Source organism: Emericellopsis cladophorae (assembly GCF_022114955.1).
Source record: "Emericellopsis cladophorae strain MUM 19.33 chromosome Unknown NODE_59_length_126458_cov_121_923675, whole genome shotgun sequence".
NCBI classification, from domain to species: domain Eukaryota; kingdom Fungi; phylum Ascomycota; class Sordariomycetes; order Hypocreales; family Bionectriaceae; genus Emericellopsis; species Emericellopsis cladophorae.
The window spans coordinates 26,743-42,862 of record NW_026250984.1 but is presented as its reverse complement, the minus strand read 5'-3'; the positions used below and the strand labels follow the sequence as shown (position 1 = coordinate 42,862).

The window sequence follows — 16,120 nt, the reverse complement described above, 5'->3', positions numbered from 1 at the left end:
TACCCCTGCAAAAAAAGCGAAAACTCAATGCGTCAACTGAGCTACGCAGAGTGAGAGGGTGCCGCACAGAGTGCGTTCATCTTCCATCTCTAATAGGCGTTCAACCCACGGGAGTGTGAGGAGCAGAACGTATATGCTGAAATGGGTGCTCTTGGCTGATATCCGGTGTCACTTAATATGGGGGGCGACTGTGTACAAAACAGTCTTGGAATACCCTCTCTACGAAAAACGAATGAGCAGTACGTGCCTCAAGACCATTGCCTCGTGTTCATGGTGGCTCTGTGAGTTGTCAGCGTCTTGAGCAGAGATGCACGCTGTTCGCGACGCCACTTACTGGTCGAGCCCAAGGTAGTCGGCAGCGGCGAGGAGTTCGAGGCAAATCTCTACGGGAATGTCCATGTCCGGAACATCGTCATTGTCCCGGTATTGGTACCAATAATGGAAGTATTCGACAACTTTGTCAAGCACAGGGGAACTGCGTGAAGGGTCAGCCACGGTTCCTTGAAAATCACCGCCGAGATGGAATGATCAGGGGGGGGTTAAAGGAAGATATCAGTTCAAGTGTAGTGTGTAATCAACCGAAACGCACGGAAAAAGAGAGCCGGGTTTCGTCAGGAAGAACACAGCGAAATTATTGTTCATCATCTGTCTGGGGATCGAGGGACAAGCAGTGTCGGGAAGGGGCTGGCGTGCGCTGGCTGACCTTATCTCTTGGAACACACAGCGGGCATCTCTGGCCTCGGCAAACCCACTGCGTGGATCAATCATGCCGCTGATAATGGGACTGACTTTTGTGGCCTCGCGAAGCACGACAAACTCGAATCCGTCACCAGAGACGAGTGTCACATACTTGCTAGGCTCGCCCGAAGCCATTTTATACTCGGAGTGGTGAGAGATGCTTGGTGATGCGCCAAGAATTGGAGGCTCTGAATCGTCCGTGAGAGGTGCGTTTTGGGCGACAGCGCAGGCTGATGATGCCGGACCACTTGGACTGCTCTGCTGCACACCTGGGTGTACTCAGTCCATCGATGATATCAGAAGGCTACTTGGAGCTTGTGCGCCGGCCCGAAATGAATAGTTGGTGGGCGCCTGGGGAAAAGTTGGTGCAGGTCGATGAGGAGTAGAGCTTCCTTTGCACCAGGAACAAAAATCGAGTTTTGGCGATTGGCAAAGAGTGGAGCCGATAGCGCACGGGCCCTTTCCTTCCTTGCAGCCAGTGGGCTGCCCCCCGGGCGCTTGCGTTTCATCACCATGCCAACCAGGTCCGTGTTTACTTGATTTGGAGCTGCAACCCCACGGCACCACACTTGGCTTTGAAAGGCATCTTCGATCTCGCTCTTGCCCATCTTAAACCCCATCTCCCATCTTTCCTTCCATTCCAACCGCCACGCATTCCATCGCACCATCAACCCGTACGCTACTGGTCTTTTGAGCCCCTTTTCGCTCATCACACATTGATCACTGCATTCACAGCGCGACAGCCTTTTTTTCGCAGCAATACCCTTCCATTGGTCTCTGGCGCATCAACTGCCCTAGCGTTCAACAAGGTGGTGGACAAAGCGCATACACCACATCCAGGACCAGTCACTCCACCAGTCGTTCTCGCGGACGGACCAACATCGCGCAGCCTTTTTGCTCCAGCTCTGCTTCCGAGACATTCATTCGCTAGCATCGATCGCGGGCCCTAGCCTTGCAAGAAAGCCATGTCATCTTATCAGTATCGCAGCTCCCAATACGGGCAGTCGACGGGCAGTCGCGAGCAACCCCGTCGAGACCAGCGCACGCGCGACAGCGAAGGCACCGTCAGCACATCCATCAGCACATCGAGCGGCCGCGAGTCGCAAGCAACGCAAGCCACGGAGCCGCCGACGTTCTCGAAGAAGATTGTTGTCGTTGGTGATGGCGGTTGCGGCAAGACGTGCTTGCTGATTAGCTACAGTCAGGGGTACTTCCCAGAGGTAGGCGCATTCAACCTTGGAGCACGGCATGCGAGCCAATGCTAACGGCAATCCAGAAATACGTGCCGACAGTCTTTGAAAACTACATCACCTACCCAGTGCATCCGCCCACTGGTAAGACAATCGAGCTAGCATTATGGGACACGGCCGGACAAGAAGAGTACGACCGCCTGAGGCCACTCTCCTACCCCGAGACCGATCTTATCTTTGTCTGCTTCGCCATTGACTGCCCAAACTCGCTGGACAACGTACTGGACAAGGTAAGGGAATTGATACATGTTGGCAAGATCCAAGCTGACCCGCGCAGTGGTACCCTGAAGTACTGCATTTCTGCCCGTATACACCCCTCATCCTCGTGGGTCTCAAGTCAGACCTCCGCTACAAGAGGACGTGCATAGACATGCTCAAGACCCAAGGCCTGACGCCCGTCACAACGGAGCAAGGCATGAATGTGGCCCAGAAGATGGACGCCCAATACATGGAATGCAGCAGCAAGGAGATGGTTGGCGTCGACGACATCTTCAGCCGGGCGATCCTCACCGTCGTCGCCAATGACCGCAAGAACCTCGAGTCGTCCGCGGGACCTACTTCCAAGGACGGTAGCAACGGCTCGCGGACGTCGATGCCTGGCGTAGGGATACCTAAGAGGAAGAAGAAGGCAAAGTGCCGCATTCTTTGAGAGGGCCATTTTCGGGCGTCCTGGCTTCGACCAGGAAGATGTGGTGGTGGGCGAGGAACGATACACACTTGTAATGACGAATGCATGATCTTTCTGTGTTTTCTTCTTTGCGCTCAAGCTGGGCTGCTTGGCTCCGTTGCGCCGCACGCGCGGGGCGTCAGCGGCGGTGCATTGCAGGTTGCGGGCGCATCTCAGGGAAATAGGGAGTTGGTATATAAGGGCAATCAATGGTTTGTGAGATGATGGGAGAAACAACAGACACGGCAAGGCAAGGCAAGGCGCGGCGACGAATGTGTATGGAATCAAGCGCCGATGGATACATATGTTTTGCGACATTTCTTTTGTAGCAGCAGCACAATTCTTCCTTGTTCTGGGATAAGGAGGGGCAGGGAACAAATGATATTATTGCGTATTTCACAACTTGTTGCTACTAGCAGTCTCCCTGTGACTTTCGCAGACTTCGTAAGCTTTCGTAAGCTTTCGTAAAGGGTCATGGTACTCAAGAAGATTCATGACTCTGGGTGCTTGTCGTTATTTTCCGTCTATGACATCCTCTTCCGCATGCCCCTCATCCTTGCGCTGCTGCTGCTGCTGCTGGGCATCCCCCTTGTCGTCTTTCGCCATGACATTCTCAAATTGAGACCAAAGAGCCTCGACGGAGGAGAACTCGTTGCCAACAGTGATTACTGACTCGAGAGAGCGATTGAGCCTGTTGATGTTGGCCAGGACATGTTCGAAGCTCTGCGAGTCGGGGGTTAGATGAGTATAGCAGATGGTGGTTGAACGTACGACAGCGATCTCCGAGAGAAGGGCTTCACGCTGAAGCTCAAAGTACGTCTTTTCCCTTGGCTCCATCATCTGCTGGCAGTACAGGTAGTAGTAGGTACTGAGTGTATGAGTGGCACGTGCAAATGAGTGAAAGCCGCGTCTGACTCTGGACGCGTCGAGTGGGTGACTTTGGCAACTGGAAGTAGCCCCACCAATCCGATGGACAGAACCTACGGCCACCCACGGAGTGACTACTAGGTACGATGCGATACTCATTATTTCGTGCTGCAGTACTTTAAAAACCTCATCTCTCATGAATTACAGAGTGCGAATAGGCGACTGGACAGGTCGCCTCGACGCTCGCCTAGTGGAATCCCAATCCGACCGGTCGACCTACCCAGGAGGATACGGAAGAGCAAAACCGCCTTGTGAGCTGCGATGTACGTTGCCATAGATGAAACGGGATCCAGAGTTTACTGACGCACTCTCCAAAGAAAAGTTGCCTCTTCGTCGCCTGACCGGAAGGCTACTGTGTCAAGGACCCAGCCTGCCAGTGCAACAACCAGGAGAAGCGCGAGGCGTACCTCTGCTGCGTGGCCAAGGAATGTGACAACGACTGTTGGAAATGTGAGGTCTTTCTTTTCTGTCCCTTCTCTGTCTGTCTGGGAATTCTCATGCTGGGACGATGTGATGTGTCTTTACTCACAAGATGATGGCCTTCATGCAGATGCTCTAGAGGGGACGTCACACAACTGCGACCTCTTTGGCCTCCCGTTCACCTTTGATCTCGAGGGGGGCCGAGGCGCCCTCGGAGACACCGGGCGCGGCGCCAGCGTTCGGACGGGGCATGGGCCGCGCTGTCGGCGTTGCTGCCCTGTCAGGATGGTTCTTGTTCTAGGCGGCGAGACACTTCCTCAAGTAATGGTTCCACCCTCGCTGGCACACTTTGCCTCTGACCAGGCTGTATTTTATTTTAGAAATAGACGAGTATTCCGCCATTGCCGCGTACATGGAAGAGCATGATGAACTTTCACTTGATTCCCGTTGTAATGCTAACACTGGCCAAGCACTCCTGACGCCGCTCGCACATCTGCACGTACACCTCTAATGGTAGCCTAACATGTTGCCAATGTACAATCGTTCCACACAAACTTGACGGCAATGAGAGCGTATGAGCTCATTGCTTGCCCTCGCATCAAGCCTTAGAACGGCGAACTCGCTTCCTTCCAAAATTCGCCCTGGCATGGGGCACATACAAGGACCATGGTCGACAACTTGTATCGGTTCCCATTCCGCAACTCTCCTCATCTTCTTCCGGAAGGGGTTTCTATCTCCCATAAGTGTCGGGATGCCTATCGTACTCTGAAGGCGGCGGTCGCAGACCCCTGCCCATCATATCCCTAGGATCGCGGGACTGCGGTGGCGGCTGCTCCCTAGGGTCTCGCATTTGCATGTCACCCTGGTAGCCCTGCAGTGGTGGGTGCCCCCGACCGTCGTATGATACTGGCGTGTAGCTTCGTCCAGGCATGTCTCTGGGATCTCGAGGCGGCGGCCCGGGACCGGGCCTAGGTCCTGGTGTCGAAGCGTATCGAGCATATGCTTGAGCGGGGGACGGGACGGGGTCAAGCCCTCTATTGGGAGGTGGGCCATAGCGTCCTTGCATCTGGTGTTGAGAGGGCGGAGCTTGCTGCTGCTGCTGTTGCGAACCATACATAAGTGGTCCCCTTTCGTCACGCATCCCCTGGTGAGCATGCGGCGGCTGCTGCTGCTGCTGCTGCTGCTGTTGTTGTTGTTGTTGTGGCGGCGGTGGAGCAGGCCACATACCTGAAGATGAACTGGCCTTGGGAGTCCCGGGGCCTGGATGGCCTGCCCACGCTTGTGCTTGATGAGGTGGCTGAGAGGATTTGGGTGGCTCTCTCACCCACCCGCCATGCTGAGGAGGTGGTTGACTTCCTTGATGATGCTGCCATTGCTCGCGCCCGCCGTGGCCCATGTCACGGGAGCGTGAAACCGCGTGCATGGGATACTGTGGTGGCGGCGAAGACGCAGTGGGAGTTTGCGAGACACCACCACCACCACCGCCGCCGCCGCCGAACGATGTCGGATAGCCCGGGGGACCTTGTCCTCTCCCTTGAGCGCCATACTGGAGAGGCGTCGCCTGTGGGGACTCGTTGGCGCTGCTTGGGTGGTATCCTTGCTGCTGTCGGAAGTAGTCCCTCTCTGTCTGGGGTGGGTCCACGGACATACTCAAAGCTGATCTGGACGGCTGACTGGGAGGGCCGCTGTACGTTGGCTTCAGGGATGGCATGCCCGGTGCCGAGGTCGAAGGTGGACGACCAAAGGGCGAATACGGGCCAGAGTCGCGACGCAAGTGCTGCGGGGGTTGAGACGCCGCGGGTGAGCGGCCCACACCTTGAGGGGGGGGGGTGGACGATTGCCCAGGGCCGGCAAGATCGCTGACGCGCTTGGACGGGGTCGGTGCATCGTTGTCATCATTGAGAAGGGACATGATAGTCGACTTGCGAGGTTCAGGTGCCCTGGCCGCCGCGGCAGCCGGAACAGGCGTCGAGGCTTGAGGCGGAGGCTGGCCGTAGACATCTGGTGCCGAGCTGGACGAGTGCCGGTGCTGGAGCGCCGACATGGGTCGTGAGGTTGGGGGCCCGTTTGCGTGTCCCATTGGAGGCGGCGATCGTATACTGGACTGATCACCCAGTAAGCCGCGGTGAGGAGGCGGCGCGGAGTGAGTCGCCGAGGAGTATGCTGGAGGCGGCCCGTGACGAGGAGGCTCTTGAGCATGCCTAGACAACGACAAGGGGTCATGTCGAGGCGGCTCGGGCCGATGTTGGTGACCCATCCTGCTATAGGGGTCGAGAGGCGCGTGTTGAGACATGTCAGGCTCGGCCTTGACGGGGACCCCACGTCTGTCTGGTTGCCTCGCCATCATGTCTCGCTGCTCTTCTCTTTCGCGCTCGCGCTCGAGCTCGCGCTCCCTCTCACGCTCCCTTTCTCGGAGCTGCTGTTGGTGATGCAGCATGTCCATCTGCTGCGAGCGTTCTGGCATCACGTCCACTCTGCCCGACTGTAGCGGTTGCCCTGGAAGCCCGCGTCGAGCTGTGTCCATTGGACCGACGGACTTGCCAGGTAGTGGCACACGTTGTTGTGCTCGTTCCATTTCCCGTTCTCTGTGCCGCTCGCGCTCTATCTCACGCTCTATCTCACGCTCTCTCTCTGCAAGGTTGTATTGTGAAGGATCGCGAAGTGGTGGCCCGCTAGTAGGAGACATGGCCTGCGAGACGTTTGGCTGGGGCTGCATGGACATGGATTTTGGCACGCCTGGAGCCAGTGGTTGCGGCTGCTGCGGTTGCTGCTGCTGCTGATGAGAAGCGGGTGCCTGTGCAATGGGAACACTGTACGCGCCAAACTGAGTCCTGACCTGCTGCGGTTGACCGCCATCCAGGGGGTGTCCGACGCCCTCAGGCGCGAGATCCATGCCTCCACCAGGCGCTGCTGCTATCGGACGTGAGTTCCCGTACCCGTCATATCGCCTGCCACGACCGCTTGTCGAAGGTATCGGTGGGTCTGGTCGCTTTTCTCCGCGCATTCGCTGACTGTCAGCCTCGCGAACGAGCTTCTCCCACTCATTCTTGCCACCTTCCTTCTGGCGGACGTAATAGTTTTTAACCTGCAAGATGGTCAACAAAGATAGCCCTATGTCTTGGTCGTGTGTCTGTCAAAACTTACCATGACTGCCGTCTTGGAGCCCATGTGGGCCGCGATGGCTGTCCAGTCTGAGCCAAACGCACGTAGATTGCCCGGGAAATCATTCGACTCTGACACGCTCCAGTAGCTAGATGCTTGCGCCGGGTTCTTGCGGTCAGACTGCGTTAGCACATTGGTGAAGGGCCCAGCTAAGCTCGGCTGCTGCAATGCTGGGGGCTCGGGCCGCAGTGAAGGGGCGGCGATGACTTCTGCCATGGACGAGGTCGTCGGCATAGGTTGCGATCGATCGAGCGTTTGCGTCGGCTGCGGTGGTTGGTGTTGCTGCTGTGCTTGTATCGAGGGCTGACTAATAGAGAATGGTGGTTGCATGCCAATGGGGTGTTGCTGCTCGTAGTGAGCGGGCAAGCGGTGCACCTCTCCTGGTATGCCACCCTGAAATTCGAATGGCTGTTGGGCCTGTGGCGGCTGCCTCTGTTGCTGCAGCTGTGTTTGTTGTTCAGGTTGCTGCGGCTGCGGCTGCCCTTTCACATCAGAGCGCGCGCGCGCGCGCCCTGGTCCAGGAGCCAGAGTTTGTCCCTGACCAGGCGCGGCAGCCAGGGTGGGATTAGGTTTGGCAATCTTTGGTTCCGAAGATTTGGCCGTTTTTCGCCCTCTCTTCCGCCCTTCTGGTTTGTCAAGCTGGTCCGATTTACCTGCGGCCGAAGCTCCTCGTCGGCCACCAGGCGTGGTTACTGGCGTCGCCGACTCAGTATCCAGTAAGATGGCTGGCTGCTCGAAATTCCAAGTCGGCGCGGCCGCGCGGCGTGGACGACGTCGAGTCTCGCCATTCTCTCCAGTCTCAGTGGTATTGTCGTCCGCATCGCCCTCTCCATTGCCAAGCTCGGATACGAGCGCGCTGGACCTCTGCTTCCCTCGTCCCTTCTTGCGCTTCTTGGGCTGGCGCCTCAGCTTCTCCTTGAGGTTGAGGTCCCTCTTCCTAAGATAGTAGTACTGAATGCAAGTACCAAAGTCACGGTTCGGCACAACTTCAGCCACCTTGCCCCATTGCTTAGGCAGCTCAAGGTATCTCTTCTCAAAAAGCTCTGCCTCCTCTGGCGTGAAGTTATTTGTAGGGGGCAGCACTTCCCATGTAGATACAAGGCGGTTAGACGGCACCCAGCCTGAAGTGTCGAAGAATTGCTCCTTCATTTGCTCTTCAGCGCCCCAGTACATGTCTGGAATCTCGGCTTCCTTGTCACCGCGATGCTTCCCGCTTCGCGTCTTCTTTTCTCGTTCTTCGCGTTCAGTCTGCTCCTGCAAAGAAGCCTGCAACGCCAGTTCCAGATCTCTCTCCGATCCGAACCGCCGCGCGCTGCGGCCTTCAGGTTTAGCTGGCTCCGGTGTAGCTGGATTGACGATCTCTATGCTGGGCGCCGCAACAGAAAGCTTGTCACGGACCTTGATGGCAACGGGATCATCAGACAAGGTGAACTTGAGATATGCATGATAGGCCTCCGCGTACTGTGCCCGTGCATGCTCCTGCTCAGCATTCTTGTCGAGGTGAACCTTTTCAAGGTGCTGAAGAATGTAAGCATTCAAGTCGGTGTTGTCGTCCAATGTCATCAGGTCTTCTGGCCCATTGAATGGCTCGACGTCGAAACGAGGCAGATCCTCCAGCGGAGGCGTGAGCATGTGGCCGCGCATGACATCCATGTCCACGTAGCCATCTTCCTCCTCCTCCGTCTCAGTTTCTTCATCGTCGCCGTCGTCATCAACTTGAGACGGCGTGCTGGGCACTTTGGGTGAGTGCTCCTGATTGGGACCAGCCCATGGCTTCTTTTCTGTAGAAAGAGTCTTCTCGGCAGCGATCTTCGTAGACTCGGCCTCGATCACTGCGGCAGCCTGTTCTGGCGTCACCTCCGTGGTCTCGAAGATGACCTCTTGAGCCGACGCCGCTTCCGAATCCGTTTTTTCTGCTGGCTGGTCGCCCAGAGCAGGTGATGTTGGCTTTGCGGGCGTTGACTTGTCGACCTGCATCAGATCAGACTCAACAGGACCGTCGATCGTTGCCTTGGGCTGCACGTCTGTCTCTTGCAGCCTTGCCTGCTGTTCCTCCTCCTCCGGTCTCGCTGGTGGCTCGGTCTGAGCATCCGCCATCAGCACATCAGCCGTTTCCTCCTTGGGAACAACCGATAGTTTGGCGGATTGCGCGATCAACGCCTCCTCGTTATTACTCGGCTTGGGGACCTCTTTGGGCATCTCCCCTAGAACATCCACCAAGCCATGCGGCTCATTCAAAATCTTCACCATGGCACTGTGAGACGTTGATGCAAAACGAGCCACCACCTCCAATGGAAGCTCTGGTTTCTTCAGCTTGCCAAGTTCCGCCTCCGTCTGCTCAATTTGAAGGTTGAAAAAGTCGCCCAAGTCCTCCTCATCAGAATCCGTGTCCGGATCAGGCATGGCCTTGGGTTGTATTACTTCTCGTCGCCTGGCGAATCGAACAGATTTCAAGCCGACTCGACCCTGCTTCCGGGGCTTGGGAGGCTCGATAGTTTCTTTGGGCGGCTCAGGTTTGCGGTCCGACGTGCTCGGTAGGTATCTCGAAGGCGGCTCATGCATGCTGCGCCTGCGGTGCGCCTCTGGCTTCTCAAGGTTATCGTCATCAGAACGGTTCATGATTTCGCCAGACTCGACACTGTTGTGACTCCGCCTGCGACTCTCCCAATCAAACGAGTCCATGGCACCCCTTGAATCGCTACTCCGCGGTCGCCTGTCGTCATAGTAAGGATAATCATACTGCGAGCTTTCCGGTCGAGAATGCGCTGGACGCGGCTGCGCAAAGCTTGGCGCTCTGGCCATTTGGGGTGATTTCCTATAATTCGGGTTGATCCATTGGTGGCTCGTAGATCGCTGCGGCTTGGGTGTTTGGTGACGTGGTCCCGAAGGGGGAACAGCCTGGTTATCTGTCATCCTAGAGGGCCCGCTCGGAGGCTCCTGACCTTGCCGGTCACTCAAAGCCCTTGGACCAGTCGGAGGGAGTCTACTCATGCTGCCAGGTCCGCCTTGTCCATCCGATCGATTGGGCACCGAGCCGAAAGCTGGGGCGGACGGCGCAACCGGGGGAGGCGACACGTCCCTAGACTGCGGTAGGCCCTCCGGAGCTGGTGCGGCGCGAGCTTCCATTTTGGCGCGAAACAACTCACGCTCAGGCGCAGGAGCAGGGCCAGGACCTCGATCGCGATCATCTCGGGGGTCGCGCCTCGGTTCAGGGTCGGCAAACCTGTCCATGCGCTCTCTCTCCTCACGGTCTCGGTTCCATTGCCGGCCTTCTTGTGAACGGCTCCGTATATATCGATCTCCTCGGTCGTCGAAAGGCGCTCGGCCACGGCCACGGTCGGCGCCCCAGTCGCCTCGCCCGCGACCTCTGCCTCGGAACCCGCCGCGGCCTCTAGGCATGTCGAAGTGTGGTTTGTCCGAAGGAGGTGACGCGCCCACAAAGGGCGGCCCGTCTCGCGAGTTGCGTCGGGGCCTATCCGCATCGGGCCCAGGGGGGCCATCTCTATCTCTGTCGCGGAAGTCTGGTGGTGAGCGAGGTCTCCCAAGTGGCGATCGCGCACGTGGAGGATACGGCGGCCGATGGTCGCGGTCTCGTGGCGGCCAGGGGCGCCCGTCACGATCCCTGTTCCGATCATCGCGATATCGATCCCGGAAATCTAGATCTCTGTCCCTGCCACGATCTCTGCTGTCGTCACGTGGTGCCCATCCCCTACCACGGCCACGGCCGCCTCTGAAATCGCCGCCAAATCCACCGCGCGGTCCACTAGGGGGATCGACAAGAGCTCGAGGCCCTCTAGGTGGCTCTCTTCGTGGCGGGTCGCCAAAATCGTCGCGCACGGACTGGAAGCCCGGCGCCATAGATCTTACATCGGCGGGTGGGCGGCGCCTGTCTGGGTCAAAGCGACCCGGCGAACGATCTCTGGGCGATCTGGAGCGCCTGTCGGGATCGTATCGCGAGTATCTCGAGGCCCTGCGCATATAGTGTCAATGGGATAGAATCTTTTGAGAGCGTCACTGTACCACCTGCTGCACGAGAATCGGTCTCCGATTCCCGCTGCCTTTGCGTAGTGGTAGTCCATGGCGTGAAGAACACGTACATGATAAGATGTGGCCCGAGGTCGCGAAGGAACTAACGCGAATGGTGTCGATTTCATCTAATGATTCTGATCCCTAATAATGTCGCTCAAGAGACGATATCGTTTTTTGCGCGTATTCCGCGAATCGTCGCCGCGTTCTGGAGGTTCGTGCAGCTGTCGATATCCCGGCAATGTGTCTGTGCGTCGCGATTTTGCGAGCAAATATGGGATACGGAAAGGAACAGGGCGTTAAGTTGAGCAAATAGCCTGCTTCAATATCCGCGGCTTTCGTCGCCTGGACGTGGAAGAATGAGTGCACGGCGTTTCGCATGCGTTGAAGGGGAGGGTTGGAGGTTTGAATTCAAGATCGAGGCAGGCGTCCAGACTCCAATGCACCTGCTGCAGGCTTCATTCAGCCCAATCTTGAAAGACCAATCCAATCGATTGGACGGCCCCGTTCACGGTAGACAGGACATGGGGTACTGTGCGCCAATCAGCGTCTCCTATGGCGCAGCGTTTCAAGGTGTGGCTTGTGGAGGGGAAAGAGCCACTGCAAGCTGCGCAGGGATGTGGAAGGTCCTAGGCTAGTCCGAATGTGGTTGAAGATTTGGAGACCCTCAAAATCTCCACAACAACCTCAATTGAAACTGGATGTGAGTCGAGGGGAAAACTCGACTTACATGAGGCTGTGGCACCACCTTCATGTTTCCTGCAGAACTGTCGACAAACTCTTGACTGACGCACTCGCCACCACGCCATAAACAACCTCGCCCTCTCTGGTGTTGCTCATCGTGGTTGCTGGAATCTAACATTGCGTGGTCGCCATTGACGATTTCTCACTCACTCTTACTACAGTAGCACAGACTCGCGCATCAGCCAAACATGAGTGATTCGCTTGGCAGCGCAGCGCCATCCGGCGCCAAAGATGCCGTGCTAGTCCAGTCGGAAGCGATGCCCGAGGGCACGCAGCAGGTCGAGGACTTTGACTTCAACAAGTTCACTGGGCCAGTCACAGCCGAGGACCTACTCAAAGGCATGTCACACATGGGATTCCAGGCCTCTTCGATAGGAGAAGCAGTGAGGATCATCAACGGAATGGTAGTGAATCTCGATCGGATGTCAAGTGTTGCCTCAGCGCTGACATGTCGCAGCGGGAGTGGAAAGACCCAGAGACGGGCGATGGGACAACCATTTTTCTCGGGTACACATCCAACATGATCTCCTCCGGCCTTCGAGGTATCTTCCGGTGGCTTGTCGAGCACGAGCACGTCTCCGCCATTGTGACGACGGCGGGCGGCATTGAGGAGGACTTCATCAAGTGTTTGGGCGATACATACCTCGCGTCCTTCAGCGCTGTGGGCTCCGAACTCCGCAAGAAGGGGCTGAACCGGATAGGCAACCTCGTGGTGCCCAACGCAAACTACTGCGCGTTTGAGGACTGGGTGGTGCCGATCCTGGACAAGATGCTCGAGGAGCAAGAGGCCAGCAAGGGAATGGACGACGAGATCAACTGGACCCCATCTAAGGTGATCCACAGACTCGGTAAGGAGATCAACGACGAGCGATCGGTGTACTACTGGGCGTACAAGAACGACATCCCCGTCTTCTGTCCCGCCCTGACGGACGGCAGTCTAGGCGACATGCTATATTTCCACACGTTCAAGTCCTCGCCCCAGCAGCTCAAGATCGACATCGTGGAGGACATTCGCAAGATCAACACCATCTCTGTGCGTGCCAAGCGGGCGGGCATGATTATCCTGGGCGGCGGCGTGGTGAAGCACCACATTGCCAATGCGTGTCTCATGCGCAATGGAGCCGAGTCGGCCGTGTACATCAACACGGGTCAGGAGTTTGATGGAAGTGATGCGGGGGCGAGACCCGATGAGGCCGTCTCGTGGGGCAAGATCAAAATCGGTGCGGACAATGTCAAGGTGAGCTAGACGCTACGATTCACGAATTCACGCGGGGGCACTGCTAACTCATGTTGTGTAGGTTCATGTTGAGGCTACAACTTGCTTCCCACTGATTGTTGCGAATACCTTTGCCAAGGGTAGTAGAATGCAGTCAGACGGCAGTTAATCAAGACCCCAACCATATCCAAAATCAGTAATACGCTGAGACATGAGCAGTTGCCCATGTGAGCTGCTGTATAATATCAGACGTGAAAATGTTTCTTTGTTTTCTTTGTTTTTGCATGTGTTTTTGTACCTTTTCTCCTTTTCTTGCATTGTCGTCCGTCTGTGCGTTGCGGGAGTGACAAGCTGCTGTCTGTCGAGTCCAGATTGCTCCCAGGGTATCAAAATGTGTGAACTCAAAAACGCTCCGCCGACTTTCAAGCCGGATGATGGAATCCAGAGCGCTTAGTTCGCCTTGGCCGTCTTTCGGGTCAACTTCAGCCTGATCTTGGACGGGGCAGCGGTTGCGACGGCTGCTTCGTGTGGCTTGCGGACACCCCCGTAACGCTTGGAGATGAGCTTCGCACGACGTCCATCGGCCAAAAATGCCATGATACAGCCTCGGCCATCCTTATGATTGGGCCACTTGACAGTGTAGGAGAGAATGGTCTTGCAGATGGGAAGATCGGTAGCAGGGACGCGGATAGCTGGCGTAGTGGCGGAACGAAGAGTCGAGACGCTGGCCATGGTGATGATGCTTGATACGTGAGCCGAATACATAAAAATGAAGGAATTCGGTTGGAGTTGTATCGGTACAGGCTGATCTGATGGTTGATACAGCCGATACCGGTGTAGGTGATTGTGTGTATATGTGTGGAGGGAACAAAGGCGTCCTCTAGACAATGCTACGTGACAAAAGCTCTTATAGCGAACGGCGAATAGGCTGCGTCTTTTTCTTTATTCTGTTCATTGAATTCTGGGAAAGGATAAAGAGTTCTTTGTATGAATTTTGCCTTGTGCTGGCGGAGGGTTCACTCCAGTGGCCTCGTAGCGGCAAGGCTAAGACAGAAAACCAAGTCTCGATGATGGTGACTCGACAGACAGCGTAAAGGTAAACCCAAAGTGTAAAGGTATTTGAAAGATACATTACCCTCATCACGGGTCTCTCCGTTTCAAAGGGTCCATGTTCAGCGATTGGTCGCTTGTGCACTTGGACGGGCGAGGTATCCCGCATCTTGATATCGTAGAGAAACGGGAGATGATTACCACACTAAGCGCCACAGGCATCATTGAGAAATCCCCGTTCAATCCGCCTGCCCAATCATGCTCTTGAAAGTCGTCAAGCTTCGCTCCCAGGCAGCCTTGCCTTCTCCGTCAGCCCATTTGCTCACCTGTTCCCAGCCTTCCAAGTCTTCGCGCATGTGGCGCTCACGGGTCGTCCCGTTGAGAACGCATACCTTCCCTAGTCCTATCACTAGGCAGTACAAAGCTGCCGTTTTGGTCACTTGAGCCTCCTGGGCCACTTCCTCAACGGCTGTGCTCGCCAGCATGTCTTGGTTGGCACTCAGGGTCCAAAAGCTCTGAAAGATGATGGCACCTTGAGCATCGGTGCACCATCGCTCTCTGAGCTCTACTTCGTACTTGGTGGGGGCATGAAACCTATTCTGGATGACGGCTGGCTTCACACGTGACTGCTGCAACAGAGCCTCCAGAACCCCTGAATCACTGAGGAGGTTGGAAATGCCGAGGTAACGGATTCTGTTGGGGACGAATTCCTCAAAGCACGACCAGACTTGTGCGTTGGAGGCGTCATCCTTGTATGGCGCGTGAAGAACAAGGCTATCGAGATAGGGTCCTTGGTCCTCGTCCACACGAAAGCACTCCAGTGAACTGAGTATGGACGTTTCCACTTGCGTCTTAAGGGGTGAGGTCGGGTCGTATGGCGCTTGGCCGCGTTGGCCGGACGCAGACGTGAACTTGGATTGAATCTAGGAAGTAATTAGGCCATTCACGTTGATCGCGGCGCATGGTGACACACCCACAGATCCTGGCGCCTGACGATGCCCTCGCGAATGGCCCTCCGGACGCCTTCCCCAACGCCTGCCTCGTTGTAGTGTTTTGGCTGGGCAGCGGTGTCGAGAGCTCGAAAGCCGGCCTTGATGGCCTTGTACACCAGATCGGCTGTCTGTTCCTTTTTCCATGCTGTCCCGTACATCATGCGGGGCATGCCAGACCTTCTGCCGGTCGTTGCATCCCATGAGCTGCTTTCTTCGTCGCTGGCTTCGTCTTCCCTCAGGACAAAATCTCTGTAGAGCAACGGGACCTGTGCTGGGGCCTGCATGTTCGTCATTGCTGATATGGATCCATTCAGGAATCGAGACAGTACACCGCTACGCGTTCCAGCAGTTAATCACGAACAGAGCTTTCATGAGTTACTCAGGTCAGAAGACTCCATCTTCAGGCTCGAACCACATGCTGATGTGGATGGAGGGGCAGCATGACGTAATGGCATCTCCAACCCAGGGACTCTATCCCGGGGACCAGGTTACCTGGGGGCCTCATGGACAAGTACGATATAATAGAATCGTGCCAGAGGTGCTGCTCCAGCCTCTTGAACAAGGTGCAAATCGACGGCGCATCGACGCGAGAGATGTGCCGATACACGCGCGTAATCCGCGCGCTCTAGTTGCAAAGTCTGAAGGGTGTCCCCCACTTGCTCTCCGCCATGACCGTCAATGAATTGACCTTGACGCGGGGAAGCACCGCCGCGTGGAGGCAGCTGGAGCTTTGGAGGTGAAGGGTTCACGATTTCGGAGCTAATTGACGGCGAAGAAACAATAATGTTTAGAACTGGGGAGGAGTAGTGATTGGTCTCGGAGGGACGTTTCCAGAGGGACACTTTCGACTGGACGATGTCAAGTCCGCGTCAAGGTCTCGACGACCCGGGTGGTGCAACTAGCGGCCCAGATCATGGATGGTCCGCCG

The 16,120-nt window shown here is 56.4% G+C and overlaps 7 protein-coding genes across 7 annotated transcripts; 2 read left to right on the top strand and 5 right to left on the bottom strand.

The window, feature by feature from the left end:
• Nucleotides 1–248: 248 nt before the first annotated feature.
• Nucleotides 249–873, bottom strand: J7T54_007432 (transcription elongation factor B; the record flags this gene model as incomplete). Its single annotated transcript, XM_051509339.1, has 4 exons — nucleotides 249–279; nucleotides 335–475; nucleotides 590–649; nucleotides 704–873. The coding sequence occupies 4 exons, from the start codon at nucleotides 871–873 to the stop codon at nucleotides 249–251; spliced, it is 402 nt and encodes a 133-aa protein (XP_051359635.1).
• An 830-nt stretch (nucleotides 874–1,703) lies between these two features.
• On the top strand, nucleotides 1,704–2,637 carry J7T54_007431 (GTP-binding protein rhoC; the record flags this gene model as incomplete). Its single annotated transcript, XM_051509338.1, has 3 exons — nucleotides 1,704–1,958; nucleotides 2,015–2,218; nucleotides 2,266–2,637. 3 exons carry the CDS (start codon nucleotides 1,704–1,706, stop codon nucleotides 2,635–2,637), a joined length of 831 nt encoding a protein of 276 aa, XP_051359634.1.
• A 531-nt stretch (nucleotides 2,638–3,168) lies between these two features.
• J7T54_007430 (uncharacterized protein) lies at nucleotides 3,169–3,495 on the bottom strand (the record flags this gene model as incomplete). The annotated part of the gene is made up of 2 exons (XM_051509336.1): nucleotides 3,169–3,378; nucleotides 3,427–3,495. The coding sequence occupies 2 exons, from the start codon at nucleotides 3,493–3,495 to the stop codon at nucleotides 3,169–3,171; spliced, it is 279 nt and encodes a 92-aa protein (XP_051359633.1).
• Nucleotides 3,496–4,732: 1,237 nt separating this feature from the next.
• On the bottom strand, nucleotides 4,733–10,799 carry J7T54_007429 (uncharacterized protein; the record flags this gene model as incomplete). Its single annotated transcript, XM_051509335.1, has 3 exons — nucleotides 4,733–7,087; nucleotides 7,147–10,248; nucleotides 10,311–10,799. The coding sequence occupies 3 exons, from the start codon at nucleotides 10,797–10,799 to the stop codon at nucleotides 4,733–4,735; spliced, it is 5,946 nt and encodes a 1,981-aa protein (XP_051359632.1).
• Nucleotides 10,800–12,122: 1,323 nt separating this feature from the next.
• Nucleotides 12,123–13,180, top strand: J7T54_007428 (Deoxyhypusine synthase-like protein; the record flags this gene model as incomplete). Its single annotated transcript, XM_051509334.1, has 2 exons — nucleotides 12,123–12,317; nucleotides 12,392–13,180. 2 exons carry the CDS (start codon nucleotides 12,123–12,125, stop codon nucleotides 13,178–13,180), a joined length of 984 nt encoding a protein of 327 aa, XP_051359631.1.
• Nucleotides 13,181–13,600: 420 nt separating this feature from the next.
• On the bottom strand, nucleotides 13,601–13,882 carry J7T54_007427 (uncharacterized protein; the record flags this gene model as incomplete). Its single annotated transcript, XM_051509333.1, has 1 exon — nucleotides 13,601–13,882. The coding sequence occupies one exon, from the start codon at nucleotides 13,880–13,882 to the stop codon at nucleotides 13,601–13,603; it is 282 nt and encodes a 93-aa protein (XP_051359630.1).
• A 557-nt stretch (nucleotides 13,883–14,439) lies between these two features.
• On the bottom strand, nucleotides 14,440–15,476 carry J7T54_007426 (uncharacterized protein; the record flags this gene model as incomplete). Its single annotated transcript, XM_051509332.1, has 2 exons — nucleotides 14,440–15,123; nucleotides 15,174–15,476. The coding sequence occupies 2 exons, from the start codon at nucleotides 15,474–15,476 to the stop codon at nucleotides 14,440–14,442; spliced, it is 987 nt and encodes a 328-aa protein (XP_051359629.1).
• Nucleotides 15,477–16,120: the final 644 nt, after the last annotated feature.